The 20540-nt window shown below is 45.7% G+C and overlaps 1 protein-coding gene across 2 annotated transcripts in view; it reads left to right on the plus strand.

Annotated features, from left to right (window-relative positions):
- NRK (Nik related kinase) overlaps window positions 1–20540 on the plus strand; it is a 102474-nt gene that overhangs the window by 16048 nt on the left and 65886 nt on the right. For both annotated transcript variants that reach the window (XM_054215691.1, XM_054215689.1), the window contains exon 3: window positions 19194–19250. In XM_054215691.1, coding sequence (XP_054071666.1) covers window positions 19194–19250 — 57 coding nt within the window. The remainder of the gene's footprint in view (window positions 1–19193; window positions 19251–20540) is intronic.

Genomic DNA, 20540 nt, shown 5'->3' on the forward strand with positions numbered 1-20540 from the left:
AATGGAGCTCTCCTTGTGACTGTAGCTATTAAAATGAAGGCAGTCCTTGTTTTTGTAAAGCGCCTTGGGATCCTGGCTAAGAGGAATTAGTGTACTTATGGAGGTGATTTGTGAGAATTTGTTCGCAGCCACTCGCTGAACAACATGCTGTTTGCAAACAGTTCCACTCGAATCAAAACATGTTGAGTTCAACAGAAACGTTAGTGGGGAAAATTTTAAGAAAGGAGTTGGCTTACATCGTCCAACTTTGTTTCAGGAACGTCAAAACATTGCATTTCATTTGCTTTGTTTGAGCATACGTTTTAATTTAGCAGGATGTTTAATATTTTATAGAGTGTCTTTAGTGCCGCATACTAAAAAAAGGAGTACTATCGTACTGAAATAATTTGTCATTACCTAAATAGGTGTGAATATTAATGTGAGTTCTTCTGACTTTCCATTCGGTGAGGAGTGTTTACAACCAAAAGTGAGACCAGTTGGTAAAATACTGCCATTTTGTTGAGGTTTACTGAATACTGGAATTGACTAAATTCGATTTTTCCGACTCCACCGTTGTGCAGTTGCTACAACTGATATCAGCATTTTTGATGCAATTTTTTTCTTGTATTTCTGTTGTTGAAAGTGGAAACATTTTGAGGAAAAGGGCATGAGAGAAATATGTGGTGGTCTTTGGAAAATATTTATTTGACTGAACTTGAGGAATTTTCTGTCAGTCTTGTTTATTATGCTAAATTTTAGCATGGGTTTTTCCTAGTATTTAAAAATAACAAAAGAATAACCAATTTACTGATTATTTCTGCTGTAGTAGATTTGTCTGCTCTTGTTTTACTCCTGGCTTTAAACCTATGAACAATTATACTAAAATATGCAACAAAACCTACATAAAATAAATGTGTATGGCTTAGATAATGGACTCTCAAATGTATTATTTACACAGATTGTCCATGATGTTGTCTTGTTATATGGAAAAAGGTAAAAATCAGGAAAAAATGTTTTTGCTCTAATATTTGCTTTTTCCAGTCTAACATGAAATACTTATCATAACAGGCTTCTTGCAAACATTCTGCCTCCAGAAGCCAAATTATATCAGCAGATATCTGATTGCCTCTTATTAATATCAGAGAGTAAAGTATTGTGGACCAGTGTATCCCTGCTGCTCTGAAAATCAAGTTGCTGTAGTGAATTCTTCCAGTTTTTCATCGGTTGCTGACAGCGGGAACCGATCGTGTCTGTGCATCTTCCTGCAGAAGAGGACAGGCAGTACCAGTACATGATCTGGGTGCACCACACCATTCCTCCCGTGGGATTCCTTTTTCATAGAATCACAGAATGGTTTAGGTTGGAAGAGACCTTAAAGATCATCCAGTTCCAACCCCCCTGCCCTGGGCAGGGACACCTCCCACTAGACCAGGTTGCTCAAAGCCCCATCCAGCCTGGCCTTGAACACCTCCAGGGATGGGGCAGCCACAGCTTCTCTGGGCAACCTGTGCCAGTGTCTCACCACCCTCATCCTAAAATAATTCTTGCTGATATCCAATCTAAATCTACCCTCTTCCAGTTTGAAGCCATTACCCCTTTTCCTATTGCTACACGCCCTTGTAAAAAGTCCCTCTCCAGCTTTCTCGTAGGCCCCTTTAGATACTGGAAGGCCACTATAAGGTGTCCCCACAGCCTTCTCTTCTCCATGCTGACAACCCCAACTCTCTCAGCCTGTCCTCATAGCAGAGGTGCTCCAGCCCTCTGATCATCTTTGTGGCCTCCTCTGGACTTGCTCCAACAGGTCCATGTTCTTCTTGTGTTGGGGGTCCCAGAGCTGGACGCAGTACTGCAGGTGAGGGTCTCACCAGAGTGGAGTTGAGGGGCAGAATCCCCTCCCTCAACCTGCTCACCACAGTTCTTTTAATGCAGCCCAGGATGTGGTTGGTCTTCTGGGCCGCGAGCGCGCATTGCTGGCTGATGTTGAGCTTCTCATCAGCCAACACCCCGAAGTCCTTCTCCTCAGGGCTGCTCTCAATCCATTCTCCACGCAGCCTGTGTTTGTGCTTTTTGATGAAGGGTGACTTGTTTCCAGAGACATGAGAATATGTTTTGTCATCTCTCCTGGTGGCAGGCTGCCAAATTCCACAGGCAGGCACATTAACACTTGAGGCGTAGGGTGTGCCCAGTGAACCCAGCAGTTGGGAAGCCCGGGACAGCTTGGACATCGCAGAGGTGGTACGTGCCAGTAAATGTGGTGCACTCGGGATACATGGGGCTTTTTGTGCATGTGCAGATCAGCCTAAGTAGGTCTGACGTTTCCCAAATGCGTTGAGCGCCCAGCTCACGCGCTGTTGAGTAGGTGTGCACGTGCACAGGGCATAGCAGATTGCTGGATGCCCAATTGGGGCAGTTTCCTTGGCAGAAAAAGAGGTTGCATCTGGAGAAGCTACATGTATTGTAGCCTGCTCTCCATAAATATGCCTGAAAATAGAGAAAGGATGAAGGAATAAAGAGATGTGCTAGCTTTCCTTTCTTTTGGACGCTTGAAAGATTTCAGTCAGAACTGGTTTGAATAGAGGAAGTCACAAAACAAAGGCTGGAAACTCAGGTCTCTGATCCCACAGGCTGGAGAATAAAGGTTAGAGAGGATTTGGGATTCACCCTTTCCTATGTTCCTCTCCCCCTTTCTTTGCATCGTGTTAGTTTCTAGGTACCCACCTGGTGGAAGACTTTGCCTGGCCTGTGTCCTTGACTTGCATGTTGGAGTCAGAGTACGTTCATGTTGGCACAGGTGTCTGCGCATACAGACATGCATGAGCGGTCAGGTTTCTCTGTGTGTTTGCACAGCACCTGGTGCGTTCATGAGGCTGTTTGAATAGTCACAAAAAACTCCTGGTTAGGTTGTGTAACGTCATTCGGCTTATTGCTTCTGCCAAATTCACAGTTCTCCGACCAGGAATGGAGGAAAATGATTTTTATCAGCTCTGGGTGATGCTCGGAGCCTGCATGGCACTTGTCCTATCTGTCATGCAGATGGGTTTTGAATGTCATAGTGAGTAGGTTAAAGGCAACTTGGCTTTCCGAGCTTTTGTGGTTGCTGTACGCTGCATTGTTTACATTACAAAGTTCTGGCAGACATCTCCCTTTTGATGTTATTAATATTAAAATTGACTATTTCTTTATGTTACAGAGACAGCCTTCTAGTCTGCCTCTGACAGGCTTGAGGCTCCGGGCACCTTGGCTGCCCTTGTGATGGTGGCAGTGCTGAGCCTGCCCCGGGGAGCTGGACCGGAGCCGGACGGGGATTGTCGGTGCCAGTGGAGTTCGGGATGGAGATGCCACTGTGCTATATAAACCGTCATTATTAATGGGGAGCCTGTCTGTTTGAATCCTGTTGTGTGTAAACACCGCCTGAACTTCCAGAGGGGCTGTTCCCTCAGATTACAGGAGCATATGCCAACAGCGGGTTTTCCTTCCTTTCTAGCTTCCTTTATTGCCAAGCAAGTAGCGTGAACGTCATTACACAGTGCCCTGCTATCTGAGCTGTTCACTGTCGATAGTCCTTGCGTGATATGAGAAGTCCCCAGAGACTGCATGATGCATACTCGTTCCCAGGGATCTCCTTATAAATACTGGGAGCATGATCAGAAAGAGAAGCAGGGAAGCTGCTGCTTCTGCATTTTTCCCTGCCCCGGGGCAGACTGCTGACAGCGCGGTTCTCTAGGTGTGTTTCCAGGAGTTGGTTGCGATCTGATAAGCCACGTCTGGCTCGTGTCCTGGCTGCCGAGGAGGACATCCATATTTGTGCATCAGCACTGGCTGAAGGAACCTTTATTAGGAAGCAGCGTTTGAAATACATGAGGCGATGCAGAGGGCTTTACATCTTAAATTTTTTTTAATCCCCCCCCCCCCCCCTTCCTTATTGTGTTTGCCATATCCATGTTTGCCATCAGCGTAGCCATTCATTTCTGCGGATGTGCTGCTGAGATTTAGCATCTCTAACCCGCGTGCTCTGCCCTGGGTTGCACGGATGCTGGCGTCGTTTCGTAACGGTGGGTGTGCCTGGAGCCGATGATGAAACAGAACAACAGCTCTCTTGAGGTTTGGCAGAAAATAGTTTCTTACGTGATTATTCTTGGCTTTTTTGCCCCCCCTTTTTTTTTTTTTTCTTCTTCTTTCTTGGCAAAAACAAAAGGAAGCTTTAGCAGGTAGAAGGTTGTTGCCTTGCCACAGAAACATGTTCTCGCATATGACTGCTGCGAGGGCAAAACCACTAGCTGGACCCACCCCTGGCTGTGGCCAACATTTGCCGTCCCGGTTAGTGATAAAACACCAGTTCTCATTGGATCGTGAGACGTATGAATACTAAGCTTACATCATTCAGCCTCTTAATGGGTGCTAATTGCTGACTTTGCTAAACCAAATTCTTGTGTAAAAAGAAGAAAAAGGGGGTAACAGAAATAAATGGGAATTTCCAAAGAACTCAGCATTAATCTCCACTTCTGTTAAAGCCACCGTAAAACTGCATGGACAGAGATGGACTTATGCAAAAGATGAGCACTTTGGAAAATGATGTCCGGTGTGGCTGGATCAATGAAAGGAAATGACGAAGAAAACCTATGCAGTCCAGTGAGCGTGGCCACACTTGACAAAATTGAGCTGGAAATAGATTTCTAATTAAATTAGGTCAAACCACATGTGCAAATCAGGTCTTTAAAAATAATTATTTGAAACCTCGTTTTTTCCAGTCCTTTGCACATGATGTCATTTGTTTTATGTATTCAAAGAGGATATAAAATGCTAACAGTGGCATGCTAGTGCTTTATGCTCACCTTGCGCTCATTTGATTACAGAGTAAATGGCAAATAAGAATCAGTGCTGGGGAGCCAATCCCTAAAGCTGGCTCAGTGACTAATTTCAGAACCCTTCGTGTCAGGTATTTGGTTTTCTGTAACCCTTCTGTTATTGAATATAGTTATTTTCTCAAGAGAACACATCAAAAATACCTATTTTCTGTAAGCCTCAGTGGTGCAAACGTGAAAATTTTTTTCCAATGTTAATGCTTAAGACTAGAGGACAGTAGTCGACAAGGACTAATGAGAAATGGGTTTATATATCAACATAAATTCTGAAGCTGTTTAAACTTTCTGGGTTTTGAGGAAAAACTAAATAGTAAATCTAACAAAATGCAGTTGCTTGCAAACTTGTCCTTTCTTATCCTGTCCTCCACCTCTGACCTCAGCAGCCCCAGTTCCTTTGTGGAGCCCTTTGGGATCTCTGCTAGCACATACACCCGTGGTGGAGGAAGGGAGTTTGTCTCCGTCTCTGATTTTCACAAAGCACGCAGGACTTGGATCATCTTCGAGTCTTCTGCCTGTCAGTTTTGGTTGAAATGGGCTGACAGGTTAAAACACGGTTGGATGCAAAGGCAGCACAATCACGTACGCCTTGTTTTCTGAAGAAACTTAGCTACACTTCTGTCTCTGATAGTGGGGAAAAGCTTCCAATTCCACGTAATCCCATGTCCCTCCCTCAACCTAAAGGTTCAGAAACTAGAAGGCAGAACAAACCGCTTGGGAGGTAGGTTTTCTGGTATGATGTTTTCATTTGCTCTTTTATTATTATTATTATTATTATTATTATTAAAGTGCTTTTGTTGTGAATAGAGACCTAGTTATTAAAATTTCTGTTGTTTAACTGCGTGCATTGGCAGTGCTGTAGTTTTAGCTGACCCTGTGAAATTTTTCTCTGGCGTGTATTACCAGATTTGTCCTAAGGAGCAATGAGCTGTTGGTGGTGTATTTTGGCATCGGGATGTGGATGACGGAATATGCAAAGAAGCTGCAAAAGGAAGTTATTTTGAAACTTGTGGATGGTTAAACTTTTAGAGTAAATTTTAAAGGGAATACAATTAGAAGATGTTAAAGCAGGGATGCCAGTTTTTAAAGCTTATATTATATATGTAAACCAGACTTCCTGTGCTTGTTACTCCACGTTTCTCCAGCAAGCTGCTGGCATTAGCTGGATGCCTTGTGGAATGTTTAGGTGGTTGTGTTGTGTTGTTTTGTTTTTTCTTTCCTGACAGCTGCTTTGTGATGTGATGCAACTGGTTAGACGGGCTATTCCCTAAAAGCAAGCAGGTGGGGTTCGGAAATGAGAAATGGGTTTGAGACCGAATCACGAGACAGGTTCTGGTGCAGTTCACTGACACCTGAGGTTTCATGGGCTGGGCCAGTGGTTTTCAGTCTTACAGTTTTGAATATTTATATATGGGTCTGTGTGCGTGTGCCTGCACTCTTGTCCATAGTACCTTGGGCCCCATTGTATTTGCTGTCGTACAAGTTTACAGAGATGCCGTTGGTGGCTGGGAGAGCTTCACATGACATACCAGTGGACAGACCATGAATGAGAGGAATCCGGTCAAATCTATATGCCCCTGAATGTAAATGTGTCTGTAATCAATCCCAATAGCAAGTGGTCTCTGTTTCCATCTGGCCTTCACCTGCGGCTTTATGAAGAGACTGATTTCCAGCAGGCAGTGAACTTTGGGTAGTAGTAGCGCAGTTGGTTGCTGGATGCTTTTACACGAATGAACGCACTGCAGTAATGGCATAGGTTCATTTCTTCCATCACAGACTCTTCCTCAACCTGTGACAGATCGATGTGAACACACCTTCTCCAACAGAGAAAGCATGGAATATACACGCTTTTTCAGTGGAGAACTTGGTGCAAAGTGGGATTTGTTTTATTTGAGAAATTTGACCTTTTAAGGGGCAAAATCACATGCAATAAATTCAACAGCAGAAATTGCGGTGGACGTCAGTGGGGCCAGCATCACGTGCAGGAACCCAAGCGTTAGGAGAAGCCCCGTGTAGCCGTTGGTGGGAAGCCCTGCAGGGAAGCTCTGGAAGTGTAGCCAGCAGCGCCCCAGAGGAGGGCAGGGGGGTCCCCAGCCTGTGCTGGGGCTTTGCCTTTTTTTTTACCCAAATGCAGAGTTTATTATATAGTGCACTACTTCATCTTAACACTGTGCAAAATGGACCGGGGTTGTTTAAACAGGGCAAGGCAAAGAGATGAGAGTTTCAAAATCTGGTAAAGCTGTTCAGTGGTTAATTGCAGGAAACTCTTGGTCCCTTTTGTGACCAATTCTTCCAATGGTTAGCTGCTGCTTTTGCTTCCTACGTGCTGGTAATTATGCTAGTCTACATTGCTTAAGGCTCTGCGGTTCCTCAGCTGTAATGTGTTTAACCATTTTCTTGAAATTATTTTGCAGGGGTATTTTTATTTATATTGTAACCCCTCAAGAGTTCGCTGTTCATTTCTCTCTCTGGCACGATTGGCTTTGACCCCTGCAAGTGATACAGAAAATTGGAAGATACGGCATTGAGCAGTAAGTGCGTGTAGCTGTTGAGGAACTATTACTGCACATCTGACCTGCAGTTTGCTCGACAGGAGAACCTTGGCCAGCCAGACTTCCGCTGTACAAACCTCATTAGATCAGTTTAGAAAAAAACAAACCAAAAAACCAAGGCTGTACTTGAATTCACATTTTTTCTTTAGGAAAGTGAACTTGGAAGCACCGCTCCTTCGTAATTTGATTAGAAAAGCAAGGTATACCTTACTTTTAAGAATAATTAGAAGGGTAGTCTGGTTTCATTTTGGAGACCAACTTAATACTGAAAGCCTTTCCAAACACTTAAGTAATTTTCCCTTGAGTTTTGTAGACCATCTGGCCAATAGAATTTTGGAAGGAAATAGGAATTGACTGCTGCTGCGAGATCAGTGCCATGTAGTTCGTCTCTTGCAGAGCTCATTCAGAAATCTGGAGACTGATGTATTTTCTCACAGACTAATTGTGTCCATTAACTCCCTTTTTATTTTTTGAGAGGATGCATCAAATAGAGCCAAATGAAAAGGCACTGAGAGTAGATGCTCTCTTTTCCTCAGTTAAATGCTCTGTGAAGACTTTTGTGTATGTGTGAAAGTAACGACCTTTCCCTGGGCAAACCTCAGATCTGAACTCGGCAGCGGTACTCGGCAGAGTTTTTGACTTCAGGATTCACCTCGGGTGAAGAGAGTTGCAGGGAGGGTATTTGCCGTGAAGAGCTGAAGGAAAGGCTCAGAGACTCCAAGAGAAACCCGTTTAATGCCGGTTGTTGGTATTGGGCTGTCCCGCACGGCGCCGTGTGTGCTGTCTGACGGCCCGTTGCAGGGAGATGCAGACCCGCATGGTATTGCCATCTGGGCCAGAAAAACACCAGCACAACTGGGATGAAAAAGCAAATCACCTTTAAGGTGGTTGTAGCTCTCGTCAGCTAGTCTGGAGCTTGCAGTCTGAGCTGTGTACCCTGCCTGCCTCAAAGCCTTTTTTTTAAAAAAAAAAAAAAAAAACAACGCATTTTAACCCATGCAGAACCTTCTCCATGCTCTGCGTTATGTGCAAGAGAAAATTCAACCATGTTACACTTACTGTTCACAAGAATGCTGGAGGAATTTTAAAAAATCAGTTATATAGCTGCTGAGAGCTTAATATGCACCCAAAGTTATATTTATATGGGATAGAAGGCTAATAAAGCCTTTCTTTATTAGCATTTGTCTGGGGAAGGCTGCATTACTTAAAAAGTTAAAACATGACTCTCATAACGTGAGGTTTGTAATTGCCGTGTGCAGCTTGACCTTCAGAGATTCATAGTGAGGGTGAGCCAAAAAACCTTCCTTTGAGGGATTCCTGCTCCGAAAATCCGGCCACCCATCAGCTGACCTGCTGCAGTCCAGCCCCGGCTTCCTTTCGGCAGGATGGGGCCGGTGGGACACGTTTAACTGCTTGTGACTTCATCCAGCAGAGATGTGCTGTGTATCGACTTCTCTCTAGCGCCCTGTATTTCTGTAAACGGATGCACATGAGTCAGGCAGCGAAAATTCACTGGGGTGGAGGGATTTGTACCTCTCCCTAAACTTAGCTTCTCGACAGCCCCTGGTCTGCAGAGTGAGAGCCTTCCAAAGGCTGAGGCTTTTTTTCCTAAACTGTTTATTTTTCTGGATGAATAGACTTTCGGTGTGGCGGACCTTTGCTGTCATAAATCACTGCTGGGCTCCCCAGGTGTTGAGCGGGACCGGCTGTTACATCCCTGCCGCCCCGCGCCGGGCAGCCGGGGTCCCCACTGCTGCTGGCTGGCTGCAGGCCCACCAGCCCAGGCATCCCCAGGGCAGAACACCCGTTAGAAGACGACCGTCGGCTGTGTCTGCGAAGCCTCCGCAGCCCTGGCAGGGGTAGCAGGGAGGGATGGGGTGCCTGAGGCTGGAAACCCAACAGCGTGTTTCAACAGACGTTAAGAGGCATGACAAATGCCAAAGCCCAGGATGAATGGCAAGGCTGTTGAAACTGTTATTTGTGCAAATACTGAAATTTGGACTCAAAGAAATCGGGTTTTCTGTCCCAATAAATGGAGCATGAGGAAAAGGGGATAACTGCGCAGCCTGCTTTTCAGACCTCTCCTCCCGTTCACTGTGCTGCTGTCTGAGGTCCTCTCTTCACCCACCTCCACCCACCCAAAACGTTGCCTTTCTTTCCTTGCTGGTAGCAGCTCCCATTCACCCTGAACATGGCAGTGGTGGCCACCAGTGAAGTTTGCTTTCCGGGCTGCACGCTGCAGCTCTCGGTTTCCTGCTGTTACCCACCGAGGGCTGCCCTGTTTTTCCCTGCCCCAGGAGGAATGCTCCTGCTCTTCCTTCTTGCACATTGGTCACATTGTTCGGAAACTTCAAATAGCAGTAGGATATCTAAAGCATCGTGTCTGTCTGTGAGCTGAATAAGGAGAAACCGCAGGAATGGGTACTTTCCAGATTCCTCCAAATGAGAGTGGAGCTGCGGAAGATTACACGAGACGTTTTGTTGCAGACACCACCCATTTCAAATAAGCAGAGGACAAAACTTCTTTTTTCCTATTATGACCAGTGTGGTATTTTCAAAAGTGCTTAGTGCTTTGCTTGGTCTTGCTAATCACAACGTGAATGACCTCTTTGGGACCAGGTTTCAAAATCCCAAAAGATCAATCTCTAGTCCGCTCTGAGACAAGTATGCAGTAGCCTTGCGTGTTCACGTTTTGCATAAGGGTGGTAATCTGATCAACTGAACATATACTGATACTGCAAAAATGTAGGTACTCAAATATGTGTTTGTAAAAGGGCTTGAATTTGTTCCTTTCTTTCATTTTCTTTTCCCACTGGTCTTCAGTCAGACACAGGCAAACATCAGGCAAAGCAAACAATCTGCATTTCCACTTGTACAATGGGAGGAAATGGGAACTGAAAGGATAAAAAAAACCCCAAAACTGGACAGAAAAACTGCCTCTGGTGCCTCTTGGGTTTTACAGTTCAGGAGGGCCGTGGTACAGACACTTGCAGTAGGGGTGAAAAACTGTCCTTTTCCTCCAGGGATGAAGGTGGTTTGATTTGCTACCATTGAAGTGACCTCTCTCCATCCCTCCCTTCTAGCCAGTGTGGACTTGGGTAGAATTTTAAGCGATTGATAGAAGTTAGATGTTCTAATCTCTTCTCTTGGCTAATGTGTTGCTATTTTAGTATATGGGAAGTCCTCCCATACTACTGCCAACTCCGTTGTATTCTACAGTGTTAGGAGTTACAGTGGTATTTTTGTTTGTTCAAGCATGTGACACAAATAGGGGCCCTGAGAGAAATTCCTGTTGTGGGGTGGTTTTTTTTTTTTTTTAATGTCTTTTCGCCTGAAACATCTAAAGCTTCATTTAAAAAAAACTTGATGAAACTAATATTTTCACTGTGAGTGAGTGCAAAATACTTAGCCACTTCTGAGATGAGGGGGGAGAGAGAGAAGCAATGGGAGGGATAGAATGACCTGTTCTGCACAGAAGTAGGGCAGTGGTGTTTGCTAGGAAAGGAACTTGTTTTTCACTGAATACTTAAGTCATTTTTGCTATATAAATTTGCTAACCTTTACAAAATTATCCTTTTTCATTTGGAATGCAGTGTAACGTGGTTTTGTTTTGGGGTTTTTTTTTTGAACAATTTTTCATTTCTTTATAAATAGTATATCTCTCTAATATTTCTTCATTAATGTAACGTGCTTTGTCTAAAAGTGCGCTGGGTGTTATTAATTAACTTTCGTTCTTTATATATCTACGTGCAGACACGTTAGATTTTACTGTTCATGTTTTACAACCAGAGTTCTGGGGCATGCTAAATAGTGTTCGACTTCATAGTGTGGTGTATACTGAAAGTGATAAATCTTAGCTGACTTCTTGGAACGTATCTAATCATAAAGTAGAGTGGGAATTAGCATATAGGGGGAAAAAAAAAAACCCAACAAACCGCCCATAAACATTGAAAAGCATGTCTTGATTATTCACGGTGTATTAATATTTATGTTGTTCCCCACTCTGGCCAGCTGTGGACAAGAGCGATCGTATCTCATAGGGCTTAGGTGACACGCCTTGCCTTCGCTGATAGCAAGACCTCTACGGTCAGTTCTGAAGGCAACGTTAAGTCTAAGTCAATCAAGCAGTCCCAGTACAACCTAAGGGACTGACTGGCGGCGTCTGATGTTGGGTAGTCTGAGAGCAACGGAGGACCCTTACGTTGCTGCAGTGGTAATCTCAGGAGCTTGTTCTGATGCTGCAGCCTGCCGTCTGCTCCTCCTCTCGGTAGCACAGAATTAACGGCAGAGAAAGCTGTTGAAAGTTGCTGTTGAAAGAGGGTGTTTATGGAGGGTAGGAAAGGGGAAATGCAACGTTTGGCTACGCTGGCCGTGTGTTTTTGGGTGAGACCTAGGACTGTCTGGAAACTGGGTGCTAAATGTGGGGGGTGAAAGGGCAAGTGTGTTGCATCCACACGGTCAGCGTTCAGGCAGTGCAGCTGGGCTGTGGTTTTACGGAAGTCCTGCATCCTGCTCTGCTGGCACAAAAGCAGCCGCTTGCAAGGAAGGGAGGGTGTGCTCCAGCTGGAGATGGAGCTGAGGGCCAGCCTGGAGGTGACTTGGAACAAGGCCCAGGCTTCCAAATCTCCACATCTCCCAGTATCGCGAAGAAGAGAATAAATGCTCTAGGGCAATACAGTGCTTTGATTTACAGCCCCACGGTACAGCAGACATCCAGAGACATTGCGACAGAAGTGCCACCAAATCTTTATTATGTCGATCAAAGCAGGCTTTTTGCAGCCCTAATTGCATGATTAAAAGATGAAGCTCTAATCAAAATTACAGCCTCATTCCTACCTGGCTGGTGTCCTGAATTCTTCATGGGGGTTAAAAAAAACCAAACCAAACCAAAAATGCGACTTTCTGAAACTGGTAATTATCTGCCCAAGGCTGATGTGTGTTGTGGTGGATTGGGGGTTTTGGTGGGGTTTTTTATGTTTGTTTTTTAAAAAAAACAATCGGTATTGATGTGGGTTACATGTTATAGTTTACAATGAAATGGATGATTTCTGAAATCCGGTGCTAGTATCCAGTGCACGACTGACCCTGAGCTCTGCCTTAGACCATTAACTAACAAAAACAAGCTATAAGCTTCCAAACTCTTAATAACTTCTTCCTTGGAATTTACTCCTGTCCCATTTGAAGTTTTGCATTACTACTGTGTTTTTAGCTGAAGAGCTCCCACGATGACTACAGTGGGTTGTCTCACGTGGCACCGGTTGCTGAGACAGGATTACGGACTGGTCTTCCTGGTAGAGCTCCCCTGTAAACTGTCTTCTCAGGTGACGCTTCTCAGCACCGAAGCGCTACAGCCCCAGATGTGCAAACCCTCTCCACTTGTTTACAGTAGTCAAGATCCCGCGCAGGATGTCTGCTGTCAACAGCCATACGCTGTAAAACAGTGGCTGTGCCTGAACCGCAGTGCAAGAGCAGTGTGTCTTGCAGGTTGTACGTTCTTGACATCCTGTTCTCCTCCTCCCTGCCATGCTGACCCACCAGTGTGCCCTGGGCAGCACGCTGCAGCTGCACGGGGGGCTGGTGTTTCCAGGCTGGCGATAGCAAATGTTGCTCTTCTCTTCTAGAGAGCTGGGACCAAGTAGAAAAGCCCTATGTAGGTGGAAAGGGAAACAGAAGGATCGTGACTTTGCTAAGGTCATGTGGAATAGGACATAGGGTTTCCTGGATCCCTATGCACAGCATTGTTCATTTGATGCATAGTCTCTTAAAGGCTTTCCTTGTGTTACCAGGATGGAAGGGGTGGAGAAGAGAGGGGCACGAGGGTGGGGTCCCGTCCTTCAGGGCACGGGAGGCTGAGCTGGCAGTCTACCAGCGACCGCAGGGCTGCACACTGATTTACCCGAGATGGGCTCAAACTTCAAAGTTCATAAGTGGGTTTTGAACAGGAAACCTGCTTGCTGAAGTTCGCTTTCGGTAAGAGCTTGCAGCCAAACAGCTGTGCCTTCACCCCGCTCCCAAAGGGCAGGTGGCCACAGCCTGCATCGGGTATCCCATAATAAATGCCTGTGGATGAGAAAGGCCTCCACCTTTCAAATACCAGAGAAGGTATTCAATATCCAGAGAAGGTCCCCAGCGTTAAGTTTTTGTGGTACCTGCCAGGTTTCTGGGTTAGACCGGCCAGCAGAGCAGTGCAGGGTCACCCGGGAGCCCCGCAGCCTTGCGCGGGCGCTGTGAGCTCTTTGTGTCCCTGCACAGTGGTGGTGAGCGTGTTTGATGGGAAATTGCCCTCCGCGCGGGCACAGAGGTGCAAACTGGCGAGTGTCTGAGGCTTCTGGCATCTGGGAGGTATCCCTGCATGTAGGCACCTCACAGCCTCGCCAAAAACACTGCTTTTGACGGGAGAGAAAAGTGAGTCCCCAAAAAGCTGGGGACTTCTGCGTAGTGAAACCCACGAGCTCCGTGCTGCCTTGGTATGCTGCAGCAGGCAGTCCCTGCCCTTCACAGGCGCTTGTTCCTGCTGCGGTTAAATGGGGACAGCTACATCAGACAGACCCCGAAACACGTGGACGTTAATGAGCGCCTGTTGCCAAAAAGGAAGCGTGTGATGGGTCTGTGGTGGACTGCCTTGGCATGGCGCGCAGCACTGTAACGGGACAGCTGGGCTTGCGGTCGTCCACTTCAAATCTGTCAGATGGGGGAGGGAAGCTGATGGGAGCTGTTTGCCACCCCTAGGAAGAGAGGGCTGTGCGGGATCTGGGAGGGAAGCGGGCAAAGCAAGCTCCTGCATGTGACAGTCTCACTGTGTGTCACTGGGACCTTGGGGCTCTGGTTCTAGTCGTGGCCTGAGACGGGGACTGCCCCAAACTTTTGTTTGGACTTAACAGGAAAAGGTGTTGTACGTGACTGAATGCGTCTTTTTGTAAATATACTTAATTCATGTAAAGCCTCTTTATCAGCTAATAGCTTGACCGCTAATGCTGATACTTGTGTTTGATGTAAATAGAAAAATACATGTCTTGACCCTCAGTAGAGGGCATAGATAAGTGGTTTCTTTATCTAACTGAGCTGAAAAGATAAATACACGTCCAATAGAAATAACACTGAGTGATCGGTCCTATTCCACCTGTATCTCCCTGCAGAGATAATGCACGGTTGGAGCTCGTCAGGACCAGATCTTTGGCATAAAGCATCTTCCACAAATGTGGCTGCAATGAGCAGCATGCAGATTTGAAAAACATGTATGTTGGCTCCAGGTTTGCTGAGCGTTACTGTAGTGACTAACTGGCAACTGCAGCAGACTTTGTGCGGAAATGTTTTCTGGAGGAGACAAGGAATTTAGTTGGACTCAAAGCTAATGGGAGAATTTCTTCCAGCTTGGATGCCTCACCAAAATATAAGCAGGAACTTCAATTTTAGAAAGGCACTGAGCTTCAGAATTGTTCGTGTCTAAGCTCTGTATGAACTTGGTAGTGTTTAATGCTATATTCTTGGGTGGGAATATGGATGACTTGCAGATCGCTGTTGGATGTTTTGGCTGCATTCTCCAAAGGTGAAACCTGCTCTCAAACTGAGCATTTGGGTGAAAGATGAAACCTTTTATTAGGGAAAGGGGCCCACAGACCATTCCTGCCCTTTACCCGGCTTCTGAGGAAACGTGCAAGGGTGGATCTTGAATCGCAACAGGCCGATTGCCTGTAATGACCTGGAGAGGATGGGCAGCGGTGGTTGCACAGAGGGCTGGGAGGGCAGTGCCCCTTGTTCTTCCTCCCGTTTTGGGTTAAATTAAAAAGGATGAACTCCTGCATGCCTCGTCGCTGGAAGTAAATGCATCTGTTGATCCCATTTGGTTGGAAAGCAGTTAAACCAGCCAGTTATTCCTAGGAGCTTTAAACAAAAATCAAAACACCACCTCTCTCAAAACAATTCAAACTTGCTGAACCTTGTGGCTTCGCAAAAGTAGCAATGTGCGAGTTCCCGTGAACTCTGGCTAACCTCTGAGATTTATTGATAAATGAAAAAATAAGGGGCCAGGCCCTGAAACCTTTCCTTACTTAGGCACTAGTCTCGGTGTCTTAACAAGAAGCCCGGGGCTGGGTTCAGGATGTTTGCTGCTTTTAGAGATGTCAAGGAAAATGAACTCGAAACAGTTTGAAAAACCAACGTAAAGGAGATTTTTGTTCTGTGACTGTGCTGGCAATCAGTCTGTGCATTAAAGCAAGTGTAACGTGGAGCGTGTTACCCTGCTCAGATGAGCTGGTTCATCTCCACGTGAACACGTATGTCCCCTGGAAGCTTCAGCCCTCTTAGCCTGGAGTCTTGCAATAGCACGCTCCCTTTTTTGGGTGGTGATGCTGAGTTCAACAGGGTGCAGCCACTGCTGACAGGGACTGCTGGGGTTTGGGTGAGCCTTTGGGTGCCTTTGCTTCGGCCCCTTTTTCCGTAGCTAACTGAATAGACGGTGAAGTTCCGGGGAGGACAAGGAAAAAAATTAGGATGTCTCCAGGGTTCTCTGATTATTTTGTCTCTACTGACTGAACCTTTTCCTTTGGCAATATTTAAAGAAAAGGTTTTATTTGTATACGTTGGGGTGATGTCAGAGGTAAGGAGAAACGATGGTGTGTGCGGTGTAGTTCTGCCACGTTGTTTGTTGTATACATTAGCAGGTGCAAAGACTTTTGAGATGTGTTGCCTTATGATAACCCTTTACTTTGTGAGAAATGTACAAGTGTAATCAAAAATAAATCTGCCAAGATGGCAGTAAAATTAGTATCTCATGATGAAAATGTTTTAATATAGATATATAGCTGTAGATATATATTTAGCTACGCTCTCCAAGATACTCTTTTCTTCTGCGCACTTTTAAACTGATCCATCCCTTTTAGGTAACTGATGAAATGCAGGTGTAAATATACAGATATTTTCACACTTTCTCATGAGGTTAACCTGCAGCCCTCTGCACTGCCCTGCACAGACTTGGGCTGGTGGAGGAAGATGAGGTTGTTCTGCTTAATGCAACCAAGAAATGAGGAAGACTCTTTTGAAAAAGGTGCGGTAACAGTTGTCAAAACCAAACTGTTATGAGTTGAGAATTAGAGCAAACCAACAGGAATGAGTTTTTACTGCTCCTTTCCTTTTGGCCTCTTGAGAAAGGGTCTGGATTCTCCGGTGGATTGAACCACTCTCTATTTTGTTCCAGGAAAATGAGGTCTAAAAGAACAGGAGGGTGTCAAGTGCATGCGGGTGACAGAATTTACTTCCACGTAAAGGCTGCTTCACCCAGTCAGAGAGTGTTTACCGCAGGTCAGCCTGTGCAGAGGGATGGCTGGATGTCAGCCTGTGCGTTTCCCTCAGGCTAGTAGTAACTGTGTGCGGTGTGGGGACGACGGGGCACTGAGACAAGGTGGGGGCACGGTCCTGCCCTCGCTGCACGGACTGAGCTCCTCTCGGCCAGCAGTCAGCCCGGTTGAAGCTTTTGGGAATGCGGGAGCAGGATCGAGTTGTGCATCTGAGTTAACAGGGACACGTTGGTTGTGCAAAGGTGAATCGTGACCCACAAAACAAAAGGGCTTGCTGTTTTCTTTCCCGTAAATGCTAATTTTACAAACTTGGTGGGGGGATTTAGTATTCTCATTTATAATGGTAAAAGTGAGTGAGAACAGCAGGTTTGCACGTAGTGGAAATACCTGTGGCTGCAAAATAACAGATGTCTGTTATACAGGGGGACAAGTTGACCAGATACCATGCATTGAAATCAAAACTGAGTGCCAAGCCTTTCCCCCTTCCTTCTTCTTATGAATATTCAGTATTGGGCACAATGCTAGCCTAGTATTGGTAGATTTGTTCTTTCAGGAAAGCAGCACATCTCCATGCTTGGCTGTAATTAGGAAAATCAGTGTTGATTCTTGACATCATCCTTTGCAGAATATACAGCAGCCCAGGAGAGATTCATCGTTTTGATGGGTGGGTCGCCTGCTGTGTGTTGTGGCCGGAGACATGGGATTATCGGCGTGCTTGACTCCAGCCAAACTTTGGAGTTAAGTCAGGGTGCCAGCGTGTCGAGCATGTCTGTATTTTGTGGAAGGCCCTCTCTCGCTATATTGCCAAGACATTCAATGCCTGGAAACGTTTGCAAACAATGGCCTCCAACAAAGGAGCGGGGTGGCTGTGCAGAGGAAGCTCGCTCACTGGGATTGACGTCAGCTGGGATGGATGCTGACCAAACTCCGGCATCTCTGGGGCCAGCACTGCCCATCTGCGCTCAGCCACGCCGGGGGGGGGCGTGCGTCGGGGGCCTGGCGAGGGTGTGTCCCACTTGTCTTCCGCCGGAGGTCTGCGATAATGCATAAATCCTGTCATTCTAGTTTTATGAGAAAAAGCGTCGCCATCCCAGGAGTGCTCCCGCGGAAAGAGGGCACTTATAAATATACAAAAACTCAGCAGGATTTAGTTTTCTGTAAAAGAAAACATGACTGTGACATATCGCCTGAGAACGAAGAATCATTTTTCTTTGATGCAAAATTGCCTAGTCTTAGAAATAACACTCGTATGCAGTTTTGCGCAGATAGGGCCTGGGTTTTAAAATGAGATCAACCCAGCTTCTAATTTTGCAGGTGTAAATTGCACCTGCAAATCATTTTGTCTGCAAACTGCAGCATTTCATATTTGATTTCCTGATTTTCCTATGGCTTACTTAACTGATGTCGCTTAGTTATTTCGATATACAGCTTTGCAGGCACTACTATTTCAGGAATAAAATTGCCGTCTCAAAGCTTCAAACCCGTTCCTGAACAGTTGATGGAAGTGAGGAGTTGGGACGTGTAGCCTGTCATACACGCTGTTCGTACGAATCTTTTGATCCCGTCCTCCAGTGTGAGATTAGTGTTGGTGATTGTGGCAAAATACTGCATCTACGGCATCTGTTGATCAGCTTGATCTAACCAAGACAAGAAACTGTAACTTACAGCAAGATTCCTGGTTGTGTTTCTAATATACATTCTTGTCAGTCTCAGTGTCAACTTTGCTCTTTTAATAGCTTTATTCCCTATTACCTGCCTTTTCATAGCTTTGTTTTCAAAAACTAGCCGCTTACCTAAATTTACCAGTTATCACACCTAAAATTGCCAGTTACCCGTTGTTTAGTAATGAGGGCGGGGTGCGTGCATTCCACGCGTGAAGTGCGTGTACGCGTGTAGGCACACACGCAGTCAAAGCCCTGGGACCACAGAAGATGACATTTTAAATACAAAGCCTCCGCATGCTTTTTGGGAGGTAGCTGAGATATAGTTAGCTCAGCTGCAGTAAGAATTTTAAAAACTGAGCATTTCACAGTAAAAGGCTTTTTTTTAAAAAAAAAAAAAAAATAAAGGGTGTGGGGGGGGTGAAAAAGTACATACAGCTTTAGTTTCTTGGCAGCCACATACAGGTTGCCGGATTGATGTACTGGAACCCAGAGTTTTCTCTTCACCCTGAGGTGGGCCAGCAGCTGCGGGGTGGGGAGGTGGGGACAGTGACAGCTACCCATGCCTTGCTTCCCCGGCACGTGTCAGCCCTGGCTTGCAGGACGAGAAGGTTGTTCTGGTTGGTGACCCTGGGCCTCTGCTGAAGTTTCCTAGGAGAGGAGGCTGGAGAGGTGACAACACCTGTTCAGCAGGAGTTGGATGGAGACGCATAAACTCCTGCCATGCTGTGCTCCGACTGCAGAGCTCTGCCAGCACCAAACTCAAACCCAGTTGTTTTATGCCTAATTAGTTACTGTATGCCTAGCTTGCATGCGTGTTTTACTTACAGTCTTTTGTTATTTTAACAGGGTCGCCATGTTAAGACTGGGCAGCTAGCAGCAATCAAAGTGATGAACGTTACTGAGGTGAGTGCACAACCAAAAATAAAAACATTGTTATCAAGCTGCAAGGAAAAATAAATATTCAGATCACGAGAAGGTGGATAGCTTGTTAAAGACGATCCAGTGGTATAAATTATGGTTGCTGAGCACTGGTTTGTGTTTTATAAAGTACTGAGAGGTGTTAATCCAACCAGATTTTTCAATTGTACCTGACCATTGGTGACAAAGCAATAAGGGAATGCATTGCCATGTATTTTGATGGTCTATAATAACACAGAGGAGAACTCTCTTCGTGCGTATTTCTAGTTGATTATCTGTTTCCAGAGATAGTGAGTAAAAGATTTCCTGTAGCTCTGTGCTGCCCCTGCTGTGTTTCATCACACCCTCTCCTCTTGCATGCCATCCATTCCTCAGAGTTGCTGCCCTGACAGCTAGCAAGCAGGAACACGTTAGAAATGCAAATGTAGCGCTTTTTTATTGTTACTTGACAGATGAGAGGAAGAGACAGTTTAATTGGCCCTGTCCCTCCTCACATTTATAAAGTGGTGTCAGCGCTGGAACAGGGTGTCAAAAAAGTTGCTAGGTATAGATTTCTGTTTCTCCTTTTAAGAGCGCAGCCAGTAGCGAAGCAGCTTGCCTCCATGAGACCATGTTAGGCTGAGCCCCAGGAAGTTCGGGAAGGCTCCCTGCATCCTCCTCTTGAGTTAACTGGAAGTCTATGGGGGGTAGGACGCACCTCGTCTCACTAAAGCCCAGCTCCCCTTTCTGTCACTATGACAGTGTAGATACAAAACTCCAAGATAAAGTTAGTCCTCTTGCGATATTGTAGAAGGTTTATCGACAGAAATAAAAAATAAAATAAAAAAACAAAAACAGGGCCAAGTCCTCTGGGCCAAGTCTGCCCGTGGTACATCTACACGTGGTGTTCTGGGCAAGCACAAGCAAGTCTTGCCTGCGTTTTCCTAGGTCTTTTGATTGTCTTGGAAGACAGCAGAACAAGTTGGTGTCTGTGTGGGCCTTGTCACGTAGAGCAGGTCCGGGGCCGTTCTCTCTGCTGATGGTGTAGGAATCCAGCCCTCAGCAGCAAGTGGTCTGAATTGCATATTGGTTTTTTGAACTTAAATGCTACTGTAAGGCTTTTACAAAGCATATCTAAGGGCTGGTTTGGCTATGGCTGCTGCTTTGTACGCATGCGTAGTTGAAACGCCAGTTTTGCTCTTCTCTGTGCATAGAGGAGGGTGCATTTTTTAAATGGGTGGTACATTAGATTGGTGGGATTTTTGCTTTTAGCTGTATAGGCACATCTGTCATCAG

The sequence above is a fragment of the Rissa tridactyla genome, chromosome 9 (genome assembly GCF_028500815.1).
Source record: "Rissa tridactyla isolate bRisTri1 chromosome 9, bRisTri1.patW.cur.20221130, whole genome shotgun sequence".
NCBI classification, from domain to species: domain Eukaryota; kingdom Metazoa; phylum Chordata; class Aves; order Charadriiformes; family Laridae; genus Rissa; species Rissa tridactyla.